This window comes from Hyla sarda, chromosome 2 (assembly GCF_029499605.1).
Source record: "Hyla sarda isolate aHylSar1 chromosome 2, aHylSar1.hap1, whole genome shotgun sequence".
NCBI lineage: Eukaryota > Metazoa > Chordata > Amphibia > Anura > Hylidae > Hyla > Hyla sarda.
This window is the reverse complement of record NC_079190.1, coordinates 499,320,217-499,344,065: the sequence shown is the minus strand read 5'-3', so window position 1 is coordinate 499,344,065 and position 23,849 is coordinate 499,320,217. Positions and strand designations below refer to the sequence as shown.

The 23,849-nt window shown below is 40.9% G+C and overlaps 1 protein-coding gene across 2 annotated transcripts in view; it reads left to right on the top strand.

Annotated features, from left to right (window-relative positions):
* The window catches only part of LOC130358110 (T-lymphocyte activation antigen CD80-like), a 178,370-nt gene extending 159,407 nt beyond the window's left edge, over window positions 1–18,963 (top strand). For both annotated transcript variants that reach the window (XM_056560937.1, XM_056560938.1), the window contains 4 exons: window positions 4,159–4,473; window positions 8,311–8,445; window positions 13,759–13,825; window positions 16,744–18,963. In XM_056560937.1, the coding sequence (XP_056416912.1) occupies window positions 4,159–4,473; window positions 8,311–8,445; window positions 13,759–13,825; window positions 16,744–16,789 (563 nt within the window). In that variant the 3' untranslated portion in view covers window positions 16,790–18,963. The remainder of the gene's footprint in view (window positions 1–4,158; window positions 4,474–8,310; window positions 8,446–13,758; window positions 13,826–16,743) is intronic.
* The last annotated feature ends 4,886 nt before the right edge of the window (window positions 18,964–23,849 follow it).

The following is a 23,849-nucleotide window of genomic DNA, read 5'->3' as shown; positions in this document are numbered from 1 at the left end:
GGTGTAGTATAGAAGATCTGTCCTGTGTGGTGCAGTATAGAGGATGTGTCCTGTGTGGTGTAGTATAGAGGATCTCTCCTGTGTGGTGTAGTATAGAGGATCTCTCCTGTGTGGTGTAGTATAGAGGATCTCTCCTCTGTGGTGTAGTATAGAGGATCTGTCCTGTGTGGTGTAGTATAGAGGATCTCTCCTGTGTGGTGTAGTATAGAGGATCTCTCCTGTGTGGTGTAGTATAGAGGATCTCTCCTGTGTGGTGTAGTATAGAGGATCTGTCCTGTGTGGTGTAGTATAGAGGATCTGTCCTGTGTGGTGTAGTATAGAGGATCTGTTCTGTGTGGTGTAGTATAGAGGATCTGTCCTGTGTGGTGTAGTATAGAGGATCTGTCCTGTATGGTGTAGTATAGAGGATCTCTCCTGTTTGGTGCAGAATAGAGGATCTGTCCTGTGTGGTGCAGTATAAAGGATCTGTCCTGTGTGGTGTAGTATAGAGGATATGTCCTGTGTGGTGTAATATAGAGGATCTCTCCTGTGTGGTGTAGTATAGAGGATCTCTCCTGTGTGGTGTAATATAGAGGATCTCTCCTGTGTGGTGTAGTATAGAGGATCTCTCCTGTGTGGTGTAGTATAGAGGATCTCTCCTGTTTGGTGTGGTATGGAGGATCTCTCCTGTGTGGTGTAGTATAGAGGATCTTTCCTGTGTGGTGTAGTATGGAGGATCTCTCCTGTGTGGTGTAATATAGAGGATCTCTCCTGTGTGGTGTAGTATAGAGGATCTCTCCTGTTTGGTGTGGTATGGAGGATCTCTCCTGTGTGGTGTAGTATAGAGGATCTTTCCTGTGTGGTGTAGTATAGAGGATCTCTCCTGTGTGGTGTAGTATAGAGGATCTGTCCTGTGTGGTGTAGTATATAGGATCTCTCCTGTGTGGTGTAGTATAGAGGATCTCTCCTGTGTGGTGTAGTATAGAGGATCTGTCCTGTGTGTGGTGTAGTATAGAGGATCTCTCCTGTGTGGTGTAGTATAGAGGATCTCTCCTGTGTGGTGTAGTATAGAGGATCTGTCCTGTGTGGTGTAGTATAGAGGATCTCTCCTGTGTGGTGTAGTATAGAGGATCTCTCCTGTGTGGTGTAGTATAGAGAATCTGTCCTATGTGGTGTAGTATAGAGGATCCGTCCTGTGTGGTGTAGTATAGAGGATCTCTCCTATGTGGTGTAGTATAGAGGATCTCTCCTGTGTGGTGTAGTATAGAGGATCTCTCCTGTGTGGTGTAGTATATAGGATCTCTCCTGTGTGGTGTAGTATAGAGGATCTCTCCTGTGTGGTGTAGTATAGAGGGATCTGTCCTGTGTGGTGTAGTATAGAGGGTCTCTCCTGTGTGGTGTAGTATAGAAGATCTGTCCTGTGTGGTGCAGTATAGAGGATGTGTCCTGTGTGGTGTAGTATAGAGGATCTCTCCTATGTGGTGTAGTATAGAGGATCTCTCCTGTGTGATGTAGTATAGAGGATCTGTCCTGTGTGGTGTAGTATAGAGGATATCTCCTGTGTGGTGTAGTATAGAGGATCTGTCCTGTGTGGTGTAGTATAGAAGATCTGTCCTGTGTGGTGTAGTATAGAGGATCTCTCCTCTGTGTTGTAGTATAGAGGATCTGTCCTGTGTGTGGTGTAGTATAGAGGATCTGTCCTGTGTGGTGTAGTATAGAGGATCTGTCCTGTGTGGTGTAGTATAGAGGATCTCTCCTGTGTGGTGTAGTATAGAGGATCTCTCCTGTGTGGTGTAGTATAGAGGATCTCTCCTGTGTGGTGTAGTATAGAGGATCTGTCCTGTGTGATGTAGTATAGAGGATCTCTCCTGTGTGGTGTACTATAGAGAATCTGTCCTGTGTGGTGTAGTATAGAGGATCTGTCCTGTGTGGTGTAGTATAGAGGATCTGTCCTGTGTGGTGCAGTATAGAGGATCTGTCCTGTGTGGTGTAGTATAGAGGATCTCTCCTGTGTGGTGTAGTATAGAGGATCTGTCCTGTATGGTGTAGTATAGAGGATCTGTCCTGTGTGGTGTAGTATAGAGGATCTGTTCTGTGTGGTGTAGTATAGAGGATCTGTCCTGTGTGGTGTAGTATAGAGGATCTGTCCTGTGTGGTGTAGTATAGAGGATCTCTCCTGTTTGGTGCAGAATAGAGGATCTGTCCTGTGTGGTGCAGTATAAAGGATCTGTCCTGTGTGGTGTAGTTTAGAGGATATGTCCTGTGTGGTGTAATATAGAGGATCTCTCCTGTGTGGTGTAGTATAGAGGATCTCTCCTGTGTGGTGTAATATAGAGGATCTCTCCTGTGTGGTGTAGTATAGAGGATCTCTCCTGTGTGGTGTAGTATAGAGGATCTCTCCTGTTTGGTGTGGTATGGAGGATCTCTCCTGTGTGGTGTAGTATAGAGGATCTCTCCTCTGTGTTGTAGTATAGAGGATCTCTCCTGTGTGGTGTAGTATAGAGGATCTCTCCTGTGTGGTGTAATATAGAGGATCTCTCCTGTGTGGTGTAGTATAGAGGATCTCTCCTGTGTGGTGTAGTATAGAGGATCTCTCCTGTGTGGTGTAGTATAGAGGATCTTTCCTGTGTGGTGTAGTATGGAGGATCTCTCCTGTGTGGTGTAGTATAGAGGATCTGTCCTGTGTGTGGTGTAGTATAGAGGATCTCTCCTGTGTGGTGTAGTATAGAGGATCTCTCCTGTGTGGTGTAGTATAGAGGATCTCTCCTGTGTGGTGTAGTATAGAGGATCTGTCCTGTGTGGTGTAGTATAGAGGATCTCTCCTGTGTGGTGTAGTATAGAAGATCTCTCCTGTGTGGTGTAGTATAGAGAATCTGTCCTATGTGGTGTAGTATAGAGGATCCGTCCTGTGTGGTGTAGTATAGAGGATCTCTCCTATGTGGTGTAGTATAGAGGATCTCTCCTGTGTGGTGTAGTATAGAGGATCTCTCCTGTGTGGTGTAGTATATAGGATCTCTCCTGTGTGGTGTAGTATAGAGGATCTCTCCTGTGTGGTGTAGTATAGAGGATCTGTCCTGTGTGGTGTAGTATGGAGGATCTCTCCTGTGTGGTGTAGTATAGAGGATCTCTCCTGTGTGGTGTAGTATAGAGGATCTCTCCTGTGTGGTGTAGTATAGAGGATCTCTCCTGTGTGGTGTAGTATAGAGGATCTCTCCTGTGTGGTGTAGTATAGAGGATCTCTCCTGTGTGGTGTAGTATAGAGGATCTCTCCTGTGTGGTGTAGTATAGAGGATCTCTCCTGTGTGGTGTAGTATAGAGGATCTCTCCTGTGTGGTGTAGTATAGAGGATCTCTCCTGTGTGGTGTAGTACAGAGGATCTCTCCCATGTGGTGTAGTATAGAGGATCTCTCCTGTGTGGTGTAGTATAGAGGGATCTGTCCTGTGTGGTGTAGTATAGAGGGTCTCTCCTGTGTGGTGTAGTATAGAAGATCTGTCCTGTGTGGTGCAGTATAGAGGATGTGTCCTGTGTGGTGTAGTATAGAGGATCTCTCCTATGTGGTGTAGTATAGAGGATCTCTCCTGTGTGATGTAGTATAGAGGATCTGTCCTGTGTGGTGTAGTATAGAGGATATCTCCTGTGTGGTGTAGTATAGAGGATCTGTCCTGTGTGGTGTAGTATAGAAGATCTGTCCTGTGTGGTGCAGTATAGAGGATGTGTCCTGTGTGGTGTAGTATAGAGGATCTCTCCTGTGTGGTGTAGTATAGAATATCTCTCCTGTGTGGTGTAGTATAGAGGATCTCTCCTCTGTGGTGTAGTATAGAGGATCTGTCCTGTGTGGTGTAGTATAGAGGATCTCTCCTGTGTGGTGTAGTATAGAGGATCTCTCCTGTGTGGTGTAGTATAGAGGATCTCTCCTGTGTGGTGTAGTATAGAGGATCTCTCCTGTGTGGTGTAATATAGAGGATCTGTCCTGTGTGGTGTAGTATAGAGGATCTGTCCTGTGTGGTGTAGTATAGAGGATCTCTCCTGTGTGGTGTAATATAGAGGATCTGTCCTGTGTGGTGTAGTATAGAGGATCTCTCCTGTGTGGTGTAATATAGAGGTGTAGACAGGTGTTGTTTATCTAATGTTATCATATTTTTTATGTTGTTTTTATCAGAAGTTTTTTATGTTTTCAGCCAATTTCACTGCTCCTCTGATCAGCTATGAATGCCCTCTAGTGGTAGATAATGGTACGGCTGTGACGGTTCGCTGCTCATCTACGGACGGCTTTCCAAAACCTTCCGGAATAATTTTCACGGTTCATGAAGGAAACATAACCCGAAGTCACCATAAGGACTGTAACCATGAAGCCCGCTCATTGTGCGATATTAAAAATAATTCCCAAACATACAACATCTCCGGGGATTTGACTCTGACGGTGACAAGGAACATCAGCATCACCTGTACCGTGCTGGCTCACCACAATGTCTCCTCCGAAAAGATTCACCTAGGTCGGTGATCAATTATTATGTTTTTTACTAATTTAAAGTTTTCAATTTTTAAATGGTCACTCTCATTAAAACAAATTTTTTGCTATTTCACTCCTTATGGTAAATAAAAAATATTTATAATATACTTTGTTTAAAAAAAATGAAGTTTTCTATGTTTTATTTGTGCTTAAAAAAAGCTCCAGAGCACATTCTCCCCCATCTCATCCACAGACTTTGGACCGAAATCCAAACACAGGAAGTGCAGCCTGGAGTGCTGAGGGGGTGGGGGGTGTGTCCAAACAACAGCATATGGCAGTTAAGTGTGAGAGAAGCTATGATTGGATGAGGCTGGACACACCCCCTCAGCACTCCAGGCTGCACTTCCTGTGTTTGGACTTTGGTCCAAAGTCTGTGTATGAGATGGGGGAAAATGTGCTCTGGAGCTTTTTTTAAGCACAAATAAAACATAGAAAACGTCATTTTTTTTAAACAAAGTATATTAGAAATATTTTATATTTACCATAAGGAGTGCAATAGCAAAAAATGTGTTTTAATGAGAGTTACCCTTTAAAAATTATGGACATTTTTTTATTGTATGAAATGATCATAATAAATAATTGCGGCTGTATTACCAGAGTTTGAAAGTAGAGATGAGCGAACTTACAGTAAATTCGATTCGTCACGAACTTCTCGGCTCGGCAGTTGATGACTTTTCCTGCGTAAATTAGTTCAGCCTTCAGGTGCTCCGGTGGGCTGGAAAAGGTGGATACATTCCTAGGAAAGAGTCTCCTAGGACTGTATCCACCTTTTCCAGCCCACCGGAGCACCGGAAAGCTGAACTAATTTACGCGGGAAAAGTCATCAACTGCCGAGCCGAGAAGTTCGTGACGAATCGAATTTACTGTAAGTTCGCTCATCTCTATTTGAAAGTCCAAACAAAATGTTCAACTGATGAAGATCCAGTGCACAAATCCAGCAAACTCCTGGGTCTACTAGGTTAAAGGGATACTCTGCCCCCAAAAGATAGTGGATAAGATGTCTGATCGTGTGGGGTCCCGCAGATGGGACCACCGCGATCTCTGTGCAGCACCTGGCGTTCGTTTAGAATGCTGAGTGTGGGCGGCGGGGGTTGTGACGTTGCGGCCACACCCCTTGTGGCGTCACAGCTTGCCCCCTCAATGCAAGTCCATGGGAGGGGGCGTGGCGAAGCCACGCCCCCTCCCATGGACTTGCATTGAGGGGGGACTTGCATTGAAGGGGGAGTGGTGTGATGTCATGAGGGGCGTGGCCGTGATGTCACGAGCCCCACCGCCCGCTCCAAGCATTCGGCTCAAAATGTTCCACACGCTGGGGCAGCGGACTACCCCTTTAAGTGGTCTACAGGGCTCGGGTAATCATTCTCTGCACTTGTCAAATGGAGAATCTTGTAGACATGGGTCAACTGTGAGGTTATAGCCCAGAGGGGCCTCATCCATCCGGAGCCCCCCATGATATTGTCAAAAATGTCACCATATAACAGATATAAATAGCAGGAAGTTGTGGGTAATTAAAGGGGGATACATAATGTATAGATTACAATGAGATCTGCATTAGGACCCCGGAAAGGTAAAGGGGGAGTCCATCTCAAGTTATCACCCTACTTTTATACCATGGGCCCCATGGACCCTTAAGATCTGTCTTGTTAGCAAAAAAGATAAAACATGACTATTTGTCACCGTGCCTGTCATGCCCAGGGTAGGGAGCAGTACGGCCCTGGGGCTAGCCACAAACAACTGTCCCTACCTACATGGATGATCGGGGACCTCCAACTGGGTGACGGTCCCTGTACTAGACAAAGATCTGGGGCATCAAGAATAGTCAATCAATCAAAGTCAGGCAAAAAGGTACCAATACAGCAAACAAAGGGTCAAGAGTCAGAAAACAAGAGAGCGGGAAAAGTACAGAACGTTAGGCAAAGGTTTAGTCAGATCACAGGTAAAACAGATAAGGTCAGTATAAGATACAATACAAACGCTGGTGCAGGAAAAAGACCACAAACACAGGCAAGGTGTCACAGACTGCCTGGGGTATAAAAAGCCAATGTGAGGAGGGCATGGATGCCAAGGCCCTGATGTCATTGGTGAGTGGTCCATGCCCCCGATTGGCCCGGGCGTCATTACAGCATTGAATGGTGCCAGAACCAGAGGCAGATGCACCCATTACAATGCACTTTTCTCTTTGAAGAAATGAAAGTTGAGTAAGAACTATTGTCCCTTAATCTCCAGATAAATTAGTTCTTTGGACTGAAAACCCATCCCTAGAGGATCCATGGGCATTAATGTGATGTCTGGGACCACCACTGACCATGAGTTTCCATGCTTGGCCTTCGATCTTTTTATTTAAAATGGGACTTCTGAAGATAGCTGAGTACAGTGCTTGGCTGTGTTCAGAAGTCCTGTAAAAAGGGTGTGGCTGGGCATGTGTTCTGCCACTCCATTGTTTGGGGACAACCTACAACTGTCCTTATGATTGGTGAAAATTTTAGTGGTTGAACTTCCACCATTACTGTCAGGTCCCCCTACAGATTACAGCTGATTGGCCACTCTAAAGATAAAAAAAATTGTCCTAAGTGGACACAGTAGAGGGTCAAAAAACATTTTGATGAGACTCCAAGTGATTGTCTCATCAGATATAAACCATTTCAATATACATACACATCCCGAATATGCATCCAATAGTCCCCAAAATGGGAGACAGTCCTACACAGCAGCTTTCCTTTCTTTCTCAAAGGCGACCTATCTATCACATCCGTGTGCATTAACAGGATTAAAGGGGTTCTCCCCGGGAAACCTTTTTTTTTTTTATCAACTGGTGCCAGAAAGTCAAACAGGTTTGCATATTACTTCTATTTAAAAATCTTAAACCTTCCAGTACTTATAAGCTGTTATATGCTACACAGGAAGTTCTTTTCTTTTTGAATTTCCTTTCTGTCTGACCACAGTGCTCTCTGCTGACACCTCTGTCCATATTAGGAATGGTCTACAGCAGGATAAGTTTGCTATCGGGAGCAAACTCCTTCTCTGGACAGTTCCTAAAATGGACAGAGGTGTCAGCAGAGAGCACTGTGGTCAGACAGAAAGGACATTCAAAAAGAAAAGAACTTCCTGTGGAGCATACAGAAGATTATAAGCACTGGAAGGGTTAAGATTTTTAACTGTTTAACTTTCTGGCACTAGTTAATAAATGTTTTTTTTTTCCAGTGGAGTACCCCTTTAACCCCTTAAGAACATGCACCATAAATGTACAACGCCGCACAGCGTCACTTTGCGCACAGCACCATACACTTACTATAGGCAGGCAGCTGAGGAAGGCTCCCACGCCGAAACGCGTGCTTTTACCACACTATGGCCTAATAAATCTTCACTGTACATCTCTGGTGAGTGCTGGGTATCATCTTTCTTCTACATAATGCTCAGTACCGATAGGATCTGCCAGCAGCCCATGGCCTTCCAGGAAGCCATAGGAAAAGAAGCGCACCCGGTGAGGCTGTCAGAGGTGCACAAGTTGGGTTTATGAAGTTGGACCCGGTACATGGGACTATTGTGGGATCTTTATTGGCACATTACATGTTAAATCCTCTGGTGATATCCTATTCCTCCTTGGAAGGTTCTCTACGGAACGTCCAACGTCTGAACTAAGCAGCATAACCCTATTGAGACCAATGGAAGCTGCTGCAAGCTGAATCCGCCTAGAGTTTCCTTGTGGAAATTTTGGGCGGAGTTTTTATGTGTGAACTGGGCCTTACTGGCGATGTAGCCGGAAAATGTGATATGAAAATCCGCCATTAAGAAAATAACTTTAAATAACTTTGGATTACAGGTGTAAAGTCTACAATTACTAGAAAGAAGGAGGACGATAGTTGGATGTACATTTTAGCAGCTGTGACCCTTGTCACCATGATCGGAGGAGGTGTATATTTTGGCTGTAAAAGGAAAGGAAAGATGTGTACATCAAGTAAGTAAATGCGCCTTAAACATTGTGCCCACTGGGACATGACGTTCCGTCAATTTGTTTTATTGACTCTACCCTTAAAGGGGTACTCCGGTGGGAAACTTTTTTTTTATTTAATTTTTTTAAATCTACTTATGCCAGAAAGTTAAACAGATTTGTAAATTACTTCTATTAAAAAAATCTTAATCCTTACACTACTTATTAGCTGCTATACTGAATACTACATAGGAGATTCTTTTCTTTTTGGAACACAGAGCTCTCTGCTGGCATCTCTGTCCATTTTAGGAACTGTCCAGAGCAGCATGTGTTTTTACCGGGATTTTCTCCTACTCCAGACAGTTCTTAAAATGGACACAGAGATGTCAGCAGAGAGCACTTTGGTCATGATGTCAGCAGAGAGCTCTGTGTTCCAAAAAGAAAATAATTTCCTCTGTAGTATTCAGCAGATAATAAGTACGGGAAGGATTAAGATTTTTTAATAGAAGTAATTAACAAATCTGTTTAACTTTCTGGCACCAGTTGATTAAAAAAGAAAAAAAAAAAAAAGTTTTCCACCGAAGTACCCCTTTAAGTACTGCTTCAGTGTAGTAAGTACTGCAGCACCCCGCAGGATAAATTAGGCATCATGATCACCACAGCCATCACGCCCTCTCCCATAGACATGAATGGAGGGGGTGTGACATCATGGACACGGACCACGGATCGTGAGGAGTCCCAGCAGTCAGACCCCCTGTGTTCAGACATCTTATCCCTTATACTTTGGATAGGGGATAAGATGTATAGGGGCGGAATATCCCTTTAAGGCACCTCTCTGAAACAGAGAATGAAGCTGTGAGAGCTTTTAATTATTATTATTTTTTTTTCAGAATAAGAGTTTAATTTACCAGATTACAGAATTTTGTACAAAATTTGCATAGAAAAGGGGTGGAGTCTAATCACTGCACCTGGTCATCTAATAAGTCTGCTGGGGCTGTAGGTCACCCAGGTGAACTGATTAGACTCATAAGTGGGTTGGGGGCAGTTCACATTATGTGCAATTTAGTTTTCTTATTTAAAATGTGTTTTTAGATAAATATTGCCATGAGATGGAAGTGGTTTGACCTTTAATCAAAATTGGGGTGTTTATTAAGATTTTAAGCCATTAGACTGTCTTCACATATAACATTTTTATTTATTTATTTTATTTAATTTTTATTTTATTTTACTGCATTGTGGTTGTTTCTGGTGCGATTTTACAAAATGGCAGGAAAAATTGATATAAATATATATTTTACTGTGATTCGCACAATTGCAGTCAAATAGCATCATTTTTGCCACACAGCAAAGCCTCAGGAGGGGTGTATATCTACTATATATCCTGATCCCATAGAGATTGCATCTGCAGTATACAGATAGAGCTGGAGGAGAGGTATATAACTACTATATATCCTGATCCCATATAGATAACATCAGTAGTATACAGATAGAGCTGGAGAAGAGGTATATAACTACTATATATCCTGATCCCATAGAGATTGCATCTGCAGTATACAGATAGAGCTGGAGGAGAGGTATATAACTACTATATATCCTGATTCCATAAAGATAACAGCAGTAGTATAGAGATAGAGCTGGAGGGGAGGTATATAACTACTATATATCCTGATCCCATAGAGATAGCAGCAGCAGTATACAGATAGAGCTGGAGGAGAGGTATATAACTACTATATATCCTCCTGATCCCATAAAGATAACAGCAGTAGTATAGAGATAGAGCTGGAGGGGAGGTATATAACTACTATATATCCTGATCCCATAGAGATAGCGAAAGCAGTATACAGATAGAGCTGGAGGAGAGGTATATAACTACTATATATCCTCCTGATCCTATAAAGATAACAGCAGTAGTATAGAGATAGAGCTGGAGGGGAGGTATATAACTACTATATATCCTGATCCCATAGAGATAGCAGCAGCAGTATACAGATAGAGCTGGAGGAGAGGTATATAACTACTATATATCCTCCTGATCCCATAAAGATAACATCAATAGTATAGAGATAGAGCTGGAGGAGAGGTATATAACTACTATATATCCTGATCCCATATAGATAACAGCAGTATACAGATAGAGCTGGAGGAGAGGTATATAACTACTATATATCCTGATCCCATATAGATAACATCAGTAGTATACAGATAGAGCTGGAGGGGAGATATTTCCCCCATACAGATAGCAGCAGTATACAGATAGAGCTAAGTGGTGAGGTGTATAACTAAGACTAATATATATATATATATATATATATATATATATATATATATATATATACATATATATATATTTTTTTCTATTCTTATACAACTTCCCTTAATGTTTAGACCTGTAACTAGCTTCACTTATATTTTGTTTAGTTTATAGAAATGTTACGTTAAGGGGAACGCGAGTCGGCATCACAACATGAAAATGCAGAGTAAGGAGGGAAAGGCTAAAATATCTAATATAAGAAACATAATGAAGCTCCTGCTTAGGTTTAGACCTGTTCTGGTGCAAAACCCTAAAACTGTGTCATACCTATAATTCACACCCTACGCGAGCTGCAGATATTTCTCATGGGAGGGAAGTTTGGGGAATTCCAGACATTCTGATTCTAAATAAGTGATTACATTATGAGACTCTTCCTGCAGTCCTGTTTAGAGTTCTTAAAGGGTACATGGGGTATTTCTTATGTGTCTTACCTGACCAAAGGATGGAGTATCTGGCCTGGCTTATTAAATCCCCAGTCATATCCTAAGGCTTCTTCATAGAGTCAAACACTGACTTGCAAAATACACTACCTCCAAAATGAATCCCCAGTCATATCCTAAGGCTTCTTCATAGAGTCAAACACTGACTTGTAGAATACACTACCTCCAAAATGTATCCCCAGTCATATCCTAAGGCTTCTTCATAGAGTCAAACACTGACTTGCAGAATACACTACCTCCAAAATGTATCCCCAGTCATATCCTAAGGCTTCTTCATAGAGTCAAACACTGACTTGCAGAATAAACTACCTCCAAAATTTGGCATCAGAGAGCTACATTGTATAACCTCCTTTTTTTCTCTTAAAAATGAGACTCATAGACCTTTGACCCATAGCCTTTTGCTTTTTACATTTTGGAGGGTATTGAATCAAGACTGAACCAGGATGTAGGTTGAAACATTGTCTGAACAGGAGCCAAGGAAGGTCTAGGAGTGTTCACTCCGGAAAAGGAATGTCATAGCAAAGACAACACAGTCCACACATAGTTAGTTTGAACTTAAAGGGGTATTCCATAAAAATATAAATAAATTCATATCAACTGGCTCCAGAAAGTTAAACAGATTTGTAAATTATTTATATTAAAAAATGTAATCTTTCCAGTACTTATCAGATGCTGAAGTTGAGTTGTTCTTTTCTGTCTGACCACAGTGCTCTCTGCTGACACTTCTGTCTGTCTCAGGAACTGTCCAGAGTAGCAGCAAATCCCCATAGTAAATCTCTCCTGCTCTGGACAGTTCCTGAGACAGACAGAGGTGTCAGCAGAGAGCACTGTGGTCAGACAGAAAAGAACAACTCAACTTCTGCAGCTGATATGTATCGGTAACATTAAGATTTTTTTATAGAAGTAATTTACAAATCTGTTTAACTTTCTGAAGCCAGTTGATATGAAAAAAAAAATAATGTACTCCGCTGCTAGACATCTTATCCCCTATCCAAAGGAGGGAGCGTGGCGTGATGTCACGACCACTGCCACCGGAACCTACTGTGTGGAGATCACAGGGATCCCAGTGGAGGGACCCGCAATCAGACATCTTATCCCTTTTCCTTTGGAGTACCCCCTTAAGGTGCTACTCATTGGCACTCCAAGCTTATTAGTTTCAGTATTAACATGGCGCTTAATGGTCCTCATTCATGGTAATAGTAGTTAAAAAGGTTGGCGGCTGCAGCTTAAGGCCCTTTTACATGGGTCAATTATTAGGGAATGAGCGTTTCTTGGCAAACACCCATCTGTTAGCTGATTGGATCCTTTGTGAAACCAATAAAATCCTCTTTATCAACCACATGTTGCCCTGTTCAAACAGGGGGATGTGTGGCCAACAATGAGCAACAACGAGACTTCCCAGCATTCTCCACCATATCATCACTGATATGATTACAGTGTAATGTGACACTAGCGTATAGACAACAGAGGTCCACACGATAGCTCACAGATCAGCCTCCCCCCTCCCTGTAGAATGACCTCTGTAAAAGACACAGAGCATGCCCAGACACCTTTCCCATTCATATCAAGGTGACTGCTCCTGTCTGTTGTTGCCTATATTTATGGGGCTTGCCATAAAGCATATCTCAAAATACTGTTAAAAACAGTTCAGGCAAAAAGAGGGCTGCCCCATAAAAATGTATAAAAAATGTAATAAAAAAAAATGTAATCAGAAAATAGAAACAGTTTAAAAAAAAGGGACATGTAATCAGTAAAAAAATTAATTACATAAAAAAAAATTGGTTAAAACATTCCATTAAAGTTACACCTACAGTCTCCCTAGTATATACCCCAGCTGTTGGTTGCCAGGGGATGATATCTAGTGTTGAGCGCAAATTATTTGAATATTTGTGAATATGGCGAATATAGCGCTATATATTCGTAATTACGAATATTCATTTTTTTCTCCCCACAGAACACATCACAGTGATCTCATCCCTCCCTGCTTCCTATACTATTTACTGTATTAGACTGGAGAATATTTGCGAATATTGTCACTAAAATTAGGTAGATAGATAGTGACGATATTCGCGAATATGACATGATAATATTCAAAATGAAAAATGAGATGGATAGATAGATAGATATAGATAGATAGGTAGATAGTTATCCACGAAATTTCGCGATTATAGGGACAAATATTCGTCCTATACTTGCGAAATTGTCATATTCGACATATTCGTGGTTATTTTCGCTTTGCGTAAGGGAAACACATGCATGGGGCCTTGGGGACACTGAAGGAGGCTGCCTGACAGGACAGCAGGAGCACGGGGTAACACCTCCCGTACTGGGCCACCACAACTGTATTTTATGACAGTGGCAAACACTTCATGGTATTGTGGCTGGCCATAAGGAGATACAATGACTCTGCGGTCATAGTGGCTGGCATAGAGGACTTCCCTAACCTGTATAAAACAACCTAACCTGATCACATTCTGGCTATTGTTCTATTTGTTCCGGGAAAGTGAAAGAGATTGTAGAATAAACAACTTAATTACATGTTAATTTAATAAAGATAATATCTAATTTGTGTTTTGTTGCTTTTGGCAGGAACGCCACGGAACGAAACCAACACCCTCACCACACTGCCCCCAAACAATGGTGTTACTCAGCAGCCGTATGTATTCACTTAGTATTCTTATATCTGCTCATCCACATGGTAAAGCATTCAGTATATCATGTATGTCGAGATATACCATGCTCAAAATATACTTTGGCTTGTGGTTGAATGTTGTGTTTGCTTAACATGCACATCAGGGTATGAACTCTAGGTTTAGAACCAAAATCTAAGCGCAGCAGAAATCAGAAACCTAGGAATAGTTTGGATACAAATTTGTAGAATGTAGAAAACTCTGGTTTAAGAGACACTATCATTGTCTTGGGCCTTATGAACAGATAATATTCTGCTTAGTACAATTGTAGCTCTGGAGTTTTTTTTGTATATTTAAGGTGATATGTGCCAGAAAAATCTTATCCCCATAAGACGCCCTGACTCGTCTCTGGCTCTGCTCTTGTAATGACGAGTCACACCCAGCATGGAAGCTGATCGAAACACGTCCCCTTATTCATCTCTAGGGGAGAGGCGGAGATACACGAACACTGCGTCTCTGCCTCTCCTATAGAGATGAATGGAGGGGGAGGGTTTTGACCAGCTTCCATGCTGGGTACGACATGCTCATTAGAGGAACAGAGCCAGGGCCAATATAGACCCAGTATAGAAGATCGTGGGGGGTCCCAGTGGTTGGTCCCCTGCGGTCAGACACTTATTCCTGCGGATAGGGAATCATTTTTTTCCGCTGCATCTCCTTTAAGGGTTTTTCGTGTCCCATAATTTAAAATTGTAATTGGAGCGAGTCTACTGTAATATCTTACCCATAAAAATCCAATTTACCTAGATTCTATCATGGCTGAGACCAATATGGTACATTTTCTTAGGTGGAGTCCAGTAAGATCTATTTCTCATTACATTCGGGAGATCTACTCTCCCATCTTTTTGATCAAAAAGAGAATTGAATCTCCACTCTATAGAAAGAATATATTCCCTATGATGAAAGGAGAGACATATAAGGGGATATCCAACATGAGGCGACTTTACTGATTACCTGTCAGTAATGGACATGCTTACCAAAGATCTGTGATTATTTTGGTGGTAAATGGCCGTGTTCTGTGTCCCCATCACACTGCTTGCTTGTTTGTGTAAATTGGCTAATTCCTGTTCCTGTGTCCTCCCTCCAAATACAATCCCCAGAATCCCTTGTTTCTAGGTTGGAGAGGACTTATCTTCCTCCCACACATCAGCCACCCCACCCATTGCAGCACAGCTAGGCTCCCTTCCATGCATGCTGTGCTTGCAACTACAATTCCCTACAGCCCTGTGGAGAATGTCCCCACCACCACCACCCAGCAGTCACTTCTACCATTGAAGCACAGACAGGCTCCCTCTGATCCCCTGACTGGTGATGTAATGTCTCGAGCCACACTGCAACCTGGGAAACAACACTCTTTTTGTATGCTGATAAAAATAAACATTAGGGCAAAGATCACATAAGAATTGTGAGACCACCATCACCCATAGGTACAGACACTATATTATAAACTACACTAACTTTACAGCCCCTGTAGCATAGTCAAATTAAAGAGAAATCCTGGAATGCCCCTTTAAGCTCCTGGATACCAATGCAAAATATGCAACAGAAGTTTACATTTTCTTTTTTGAGTCAGAGGAACTCTGGACATCAGACTCCTAGGTCAAAGTGGTTGCAACCAATGTACCCCTACAGTTATGCCCAGTCTATGGAAATGCTTCTTTATTTTTTTTTTACTTGTGTTAAGACTCGATGCCTTTTTGGAACTAAACACATCTGCTGAATGTAATACTTAAAGGGTCACTCTCATTAAAACAAATTTTTGCTATTGCACTCCTTATGGTAAATGAAAAATATTTCTAATATACTTTGTTTAAAAAAAATGAAGTTTTCTCTGTTTTATTTGTGCTTAAAAAAGCTCAAGAGCACATTTCCCCCCATCTCATACACAGACATTGGACCAAAGTCCAAACACAGGAAGTGCTGCCTGGAGTGCTGAGGGGGAGGGGGGTGTCCAACCAACAGCATATGGCAGTTATGTGTGAAAGGAGCTATGATTGGATGAGGCTGGACACCCCCCCCCCCCCCCCCTCAGCACTCCAGGCAAAGCAAAGTATATTAGAAATATTTTTCATTTACCATAAGGAGTACAATAGCAAAAATTAGTTTTAATGAGAGTGACCCTTTAAATATCCCTGTCCTCACTGATTTAGCCACTGAAGACCTCAGCTGATTTAATGGGTTATCTGGAGATAAAACAATTTTAATGAATGGTTGGGTTGGTGTAAGAATAAAAAGAAGTGATACTCACCTGAACCGATCCTCCACAGCCCCTCATCAGAGGGCTCTCAATGCAGCAGGAATTACCCACTCAGGATATCACTGACTGAGGCGGGTCTCCATTGGGACCAGTAATTGGCTGAGTGGGGTAGTTTCTGGCAGAGGGTTGATGCATCACTAGAACCATGAAGTAGCTGTGAAGAGCAGGGACTGGGAGTCGTCCAAATGGCAACTGCATCGGATTAGGGTAGGTAAGTATTGCCTACCTATTTCAACTCCAGCTATAGATTCATATACATACATATTAGTATAAAATATCTGCAGACAACCACTTTAGAGGAATATCATTATTAGAGTCATCTTCTTTGAACAATCTGGTTTTATTAGAAGACAACAAACTGATGGCTTGTCCTTTTGGTCCTTTCTATAGGTTTCCTATTTCCCTGCAGCTCCACCACAGGATACATAGAGCACTACACTGAGCTGGTCCTCCAGACCGGCAGATGCTCTTTTGTAGTTAGTCTTAGTTTTGGTAATTCATAAGGTCCTGAACAAAGGGTTTAACTTAAAAAAATGAAAATTGTGTTTCCAAATCAAGCAATTTTGGAATATTTTTTAAACATTTTTTTTTTATCTTGAATAAAATTTTTGATCTTTTTTTTTTTTCCAGAGAGGAGAGTAACCCATTTATGGGAGCAGAAGCCGATGGTCCTTGACTGAGTGACAGAAATTTTCCTCCAGGTCAATTGGATATAAAATGGACTCCTTAATTTTGTAGTTCTTCCAACAGGTTCCCGTAAACATCTAATTTCTTTTATTGACCCTTTGAAGTTCAAGACTTACTGGGCAGCACGATGGCTAGTACTGTTGCCTTGCAGCACTGGGGTCCTAGGATCAAATCCCACCAAAGACAACATCTGCAAAGAGTTTGTATGTTCTCTCCCACACTTCAGAGACATACTGATAGATTTGGATTGTGAGCCCCAGTGGGGACAGGGACCAATTTGAGTGTACAGTGCTGCGGATTCTGTGTTTTATTATTATTACTGACACCGGAAATCTCTCCCTTCGCTATCGTAACTGGAGCTTGGATGGATATTGGCGTTCATGCATTCTTCCCCTTCACAGTATGATGATATGTCTGAATGCCGTTAAATATACTGTTGTGTTATCACTTCTATGCGCATGAGGATGGGAAAAAAAAGACCTATTGTACACGACCATAAAAAAAGCAAAAATTTTGATTTTGCTTTGTTTTATTTTATTATTTTTTTAATTTTAAACAAAAACATTGAGCACCCCAAACTTTCCACTTTCAATGATTTTATATATTTATTTTTATTTTTTGGACATTTTTATTATTTGAGAAATATTCCACGCAGCTGAAGGAATACCGTATTGTTGGATGGATTCGGACCATCATGTTCCTACAGCAGGAATTCCAATTATCTGTGGAACAAAGGATTTTGTGTAGAATTGGATTGTACAATGGGATTCTTATTTGACTATTGAATGTATATTCTGTATTTATTAGACAAATGCTGGACTACGAGCGGTATAAGTGCAATTTCTGCAGATAAGCTTTGGTTTCATCATTTACAAACTTTTACGAACAAATTTTTATAGGATAGGACTAAGGGTGGCGGGTTGTTTTTTATTATTTAATTTTTATATTTTTTTTGGTATTTTTCTAGTTTAACAACTGACTTTATATATTTTTTTAAATAATTTTTTTTGTTATTTATAAATAACTATTAAACGATAAAATGAAGGAAATTTTAAAAATGTCAAACCTCATAAGTTCTTTACAGTAGGTTTCTGCGCAGTAGAATCTTGTATTGCTATTGTATAGACTGCTCACCTACTCTTTACCCTCTTATCTCCTTTTACCTGCACTGACTTGTTTGTATGTTAGGATCGCACTGTAGAGCATAAAGTTCAACCTATGAAAAATGCATTTCGACAAGAAGCATCATATGAGTTCAAATTTTCAAGCCCGTAGGGGTCTCCTATAACTCATTGATTTGTTCTCACTTGTTATTATACTTGTTTGTTGCTTCTCCCGATTGTAAAAAGCTTCAGTATTGTAAGTTATTGTTTCTTGTTTTGCCTTTTTTGTAGGTACTGTGTAAAGCATTTCTGTAAGACTGTTTCATTATGTCTGTACTAAGCATAAAGGGAATCTGTCAGATGTTTGAGCCTTAAAGGGGTTATCCAGGAATAGAAAAACACAGATAAATTCTTTCAAAAACAGCACGCCGTCTGTCTCTAGGTTGGATATGGTATTCCAACTTGCCTCTATTTACTTCAATGGAACTGAGCTGTAGAACCACACCCGACCTGGAGACAGACGGGGAGTGATTTTTGAAATAAGCTAGCTTAGTTTTTCTATTTCTAGATAACCCTTTTAAAACTGCTGACAGCTCCATATATGACTGAATTAAGAAATGTGATATGTTATTTCAGGCACTGCTATCGCAAGTGTCCAGAGGGCGGACCCTTCATGCTAAGTGCCCAGGACTCTCTGCACTGAGTGCTTTGTTGGCTCCTCCTCTCAGCTTTAAGTCACAACTCTGGTGTTCAATCAAGAGACCACTAGATCTGAGCTCAGTACTGAGAGTAGGGACCAGGGAAGCGTACAGAGTTCTGGGCACTTTGTATGAAGGGTCCGCCTCTTAGACTCTTGCTATAGCAAATTTCAGTCAAGCAGTGCACATGACCAGAACTTCAGGTATGTTTCAATCCCCCTCCCAATTCTTTATTTGGAACTATCTGCATTTATAAGGAAGCACTCCATTATTTTTTATTACAACAATAATAATAATACAAAATAATACAATAATTTATTACAATAGTTATTTTCAGTAATTATCTACACACACACATATATATATATATATATATATATATATATGTGTGTGTGTATATATACAAATGGTATAGGTCACAGCAAAAAGTATGCAGACTCCCAATTTCAAAAAGGCTGTGGTCTTTATTTAGGTCATCAGCAGTGCTTCCCTCCTTGACATATATATATATATATATATATATATATATATATATATATATATATATATATGAAAATTGCAAGAATTATTTCCATGAGTTAGATCACGTACCGCATCTGCCCCCACCCCACACCCCCGGAAGTTACATGTCCTTCAGTGCTCTCAATAGGGTCACTATCTCAGCTACTAGAACCTCCTGTATGATGAAACTGCATGAACTGTTACACACAATCTGTTTACAAGGGAGACTATTTAGGAGATAAGATATAGAGATAAGGAAAATTACACTGTCCTCCCACGAGGCAATATAGGATTAGAAACAGATTTGAAAGGCAAAGAATACAGTTTAAAAATCTAAAAGTCAAGATGGTGACTGATCAGGTGTCACATGACCCAGCGGCAGTAATGAAATGTGTGGATACAGCTTAGCTGTGATGAAACAGATGATACTGCAGGAATAGTGGTGGTGAGTCATTATATAGGCAAAAAAATACAAAAGAAAATCCTGGAGTGCTTCTATCAGGGCTCACAATTGGGAGTCCTTCAAAAATTTGAGCTTTCATTTTCTGTAACGTTTGTTTTTGCATGTATTTATATTGTTTAATGTTATTTTTGTAATATTTATTGAAAAGATATATTGTTAAAAGTTTCTTTGAGATACAGTAAATATGGTTCATGATATATGGCTGGGATCACACTAGTATTATTATTTTTATATATATAGTCAGACCTAATGCTGGTTTTGCTTATCAGGCACAGGTAGGTTAGCGTTGGGTCCCGTGCCACTTGAGAAAACTTGGCGTTGGTGTGCGGGCTCAGGTATGTCCTTCATATAAGGATATACTGGCTAATGTCTCAATTTTAACATCACTGTTGAGGGTTAGCTAATGTCACTGTTACATCTACCACTGTAGTGCACCTATCCCTGTATGTTAATATATATATATATATATATAAATATATATATATATATATTTATACCATAGTACATAGAAAAAAAAGATGCAAATAATCCCTTTGACAGATTTTAGGGGGACATGCTGTCTTACCTGCAGGTAGAGCTATAAAAGAGAAGCAAAGCAAATTGATATGTTGTACCAGTAATTATTCATTCATTTGTCTATGAACATTCTATGCTTAAGAGTCCAGTGGGCGGTCCTTCCTCAAGCAATTAACAGGTACCTCACTTCACTCCACCCGCTGGACTCCTAAACCCAGATGGAGCAAGGATTTAAATGAATAAATGAAATGTTCTACTGAATCTTTCCTGGAAAAACTGTATATTAATCTGCTCAGCTCCTCATGCTCTATAATTTGATCCCACATAAGAGACATCATGCCCAAAAAATGTGCACTTATTAGGTCACAATTGACGATTTAAAAATTAAAATTACGGTAAATAAATAAATCTAATGTGAAACCAGCTTAACAGGTACAATAAAGTTAAATGGATGGACATCAACTGGGACAGTGCAAGAAGTAGCATGTCTTTTGCCAGGCCGTTTTTATTTTTCCTTTTGCTTTTTAGTATATATTATATATATATATGTCTTTAAGTAAAGTTTTCTGTAACTTAATTTGTATAATAAACCTATCTGACCAAATTAGTTTTGCGTTTTTTTATTTTTTTTTATTTCAGTAAATATGGGTAGTAGCTAACATAAGGGGTGATCAAGGATTAGAAAAACAGAGTTATTTTCCCAAAAAATAGAGCTATACCTGTTCTCGGGTTGTGTGTGATATGACAGCTCAGTTCCATTGTAGTGAACAAAGCCAAGTTGTAACACTGCACACAACCCGAGGACAGGAGGGACACTGTTTTTGTAAAAAATAAACTCTGTTCTTCTGTTCCTGGATTACCCCCTTTATGATTTTACAGCATATATGTACAGGGGATTGTTTAGAGGGGCTCTTCTGTTTTCTTGGTCAGACTGGGAAGAACTACTCAACTTCCTCGGGAACATACAGCAGCTGATAGTACTGAAAGGGTTAAGATACATATATATATATATATATATATATATATATATATATATATATATCGCAACACTTCAAAGAACAATAGCAGACAGCGGCACTAGCACAATGTATCTTCTTACACTTTACAGAAGTACGGAACAGCTGGAGGAGTCTCTGCTCTGACCCAACGGTGGTTCTAGGACAGAGTCAGGCATCAGTATACATAATAACAACATAAAGAAACATAGCCTGCACTCACCGTACAATACGGGTCTCGCGGCTTTTACTTATCATTCTGATTCCGAGATTGTTTTTTCGTGACATTCTACTTTATGTTATTAGTAAAATTTCACTGATATTTGCATCCTTTCTTGGTAAAAAATCAAAAAATTTCATGAAAACTTAGAAAATTTAGCATTTTTCTAACTTCGAAACTCTCTGCTTGTAAGGAAAATGGATATTCCAAAGAAATTACATATTGATTCACATATACAATATGTCTAGTTTATGTTTGCATCAAAAAATTGATGTGTTTTTACTTTTGGAAGACATCAGAGGGCTTCAAAGTTCTGCAGCAATTTTCCAATTTTTCCTCAAGATCGTACTTTTTCAGGGACCAGTTCAGGTTGGAAGTGGATTTGAAGGGTCTTTATATTAGAAATACCCCATAAATGACCCCATTATAAAAACTTCACCCCCCAAAGTATTCAAAATGACATTCAGTAAGTGTTTTAACCCTTTAGGTGTTTCACAGGAATAGCAGCAAAGTGAAGGAGAAAATTCAAAATCTTCATTTTTTACACTCGCATGTTCTTGTAGACAAGGGGTAAAAGGAGAGAAATCACCCTAAAATTTGTAACCTAATTTCTCTCAAGTAATTAAACACCTCATATGTCTATGTAAAGTGTTCGGCGGGCGCAGTAGAGGGCTCAGAACGGAAGGAGCGACAATGGGATTTTGGAGAGTGAGTTTTTCTGAAAGGGTTTTTGGGGGGCATGTCCCATTTAGGAAGCCCCTATGGTGCCAGAACAGTGGACCCCCCCCCCACATGTGACCCTATTTTGGAAACTATACCCCTCATGGAATTTAATAAGGGGTGCAGTGAGCATTTACACCCCACTGGCGTTTGACAGATATTTGAAACAGTGGACTGTGCAAATAAAAAATAGTATTTTTCATTTTCACAGACCACTGTTCCAAAAATCTGTCATACACCAGTGGGGTGTAAATGCTCACTGCACCCCTTATTAAGTTCCATGAGGGGTGTAGTTTCCAAAATGTGGTCAAATATTGATATTTATTGTTTTGCGTTTATGTCAGAACTGCTGTAACAATCAGCCACCCCTGTGCAAATCACCTCAAATGTACATGGTGCACTCTCCCTTGTGAGCCTTGTTGTGCGCCCCCAGAGCACTTTGCGCCCACATATGGGGTATTTCCGTACTCGGGAGAAATTGCATTACAAATTTTGAGGGTCTTTTTTCCCTTTTACCTCTTGTGAAAATGAAAAGTATGCGGCAACACCAGCATGTCAGTGTAAAAATTAAAATTTTTATACACTAACATGCTCGTGTAGACCCCAACTTCACCTTTTAATAGGGGTTAGAGAAGAAAAAGCCCCCCAAAATTTGTAATGCAATTTCTCCCGAGTACAGAGATACCCCATATGTGTCCCAAAACTGTTGCCCTGAAATACGACAGGGCTCCAAAGTGAGAGAGCGCCTCGCACATTTAAGGCCTAAATTAGGGATTTGCATAGGGGTGGACATAGGGGTATTCTACGCCAGTGATTCCCAAACAGGGTGCCTCCAGCTGTTTCAAAACTCCCAGCATGCCTGGACAGTCAATGGCTGTCCGGCAATACTGGGAGTTGTTGTTTTGCAACAGCTGGAGGCGGGAAACAGTAGCGTACCAGTCGTTTTTCATTTTTATTGGGGAGGGGAGGGGGGCTGTGTAGGGGTATGTGTATATGTAGCTTTTTAATTTAGGTTAGTGTAAGTGTAGTGTAGTGTAGTGTTTTTAGGGTACAGTCACACGGGCAGAGGTTCACAGCAAGTTTGCCGCTGGGAGTTTGAGCTGCAGTGCAAAATTTGCGCCATCTCAAACTTGCAGCACTCACTGTAAACCTCCGCCCATGTGAGTGTACCCTGTACATTCACATTGGGGGGAGGGGGGCAAAAATTTAAAATTTCCAGACCCAGGCCCCACAGCGGCATCAGTAAACCATATATTGCCTGAATGACACAGCCTGGAGTTGGCTGATGCCCGAGTACACAGCAGGGTTTCACAATCCCCCCCCTCAAAAAAACACCACAATTTTAGAAATTTTTTAAAAAGATTTTGGATAGCGGGTGCTACCTATGAGTAAATTTGAAATTCCCAGACCCAGGCCCCACAGCGGCATCAGTAAACCATATATTGCCTGAAAAACACAGCCTGGAGTTGGCTGATGCATGAATACACAGCAGGGCTTCACAATCCCCCCCCCCCCAAAAAAAAACCACAATTTTAGAAATTTTTGAAAAAGATTTTGGATAGCGGGTGCTACCTATGAGAACATTTGAAATTACCAGACCAAGGCCAAGCAGCGCCATCATTTTTTTATTTGAAAATTAAAACAAACTTTGAGTGTTCCGGACCCCATCGTGTGGGTACGAAGGATCAAATCCAACAAGCCCCCACAGAAACATCAGTAAAGCATATATTGCCTGAATGACACAGCCTGGAGTTGGCTGATTCATGAGTACACAGCAGGGCTTCACAATTCCCCCCAAAAAACACAACAATTTTAGACATTTTTGAAAATGAT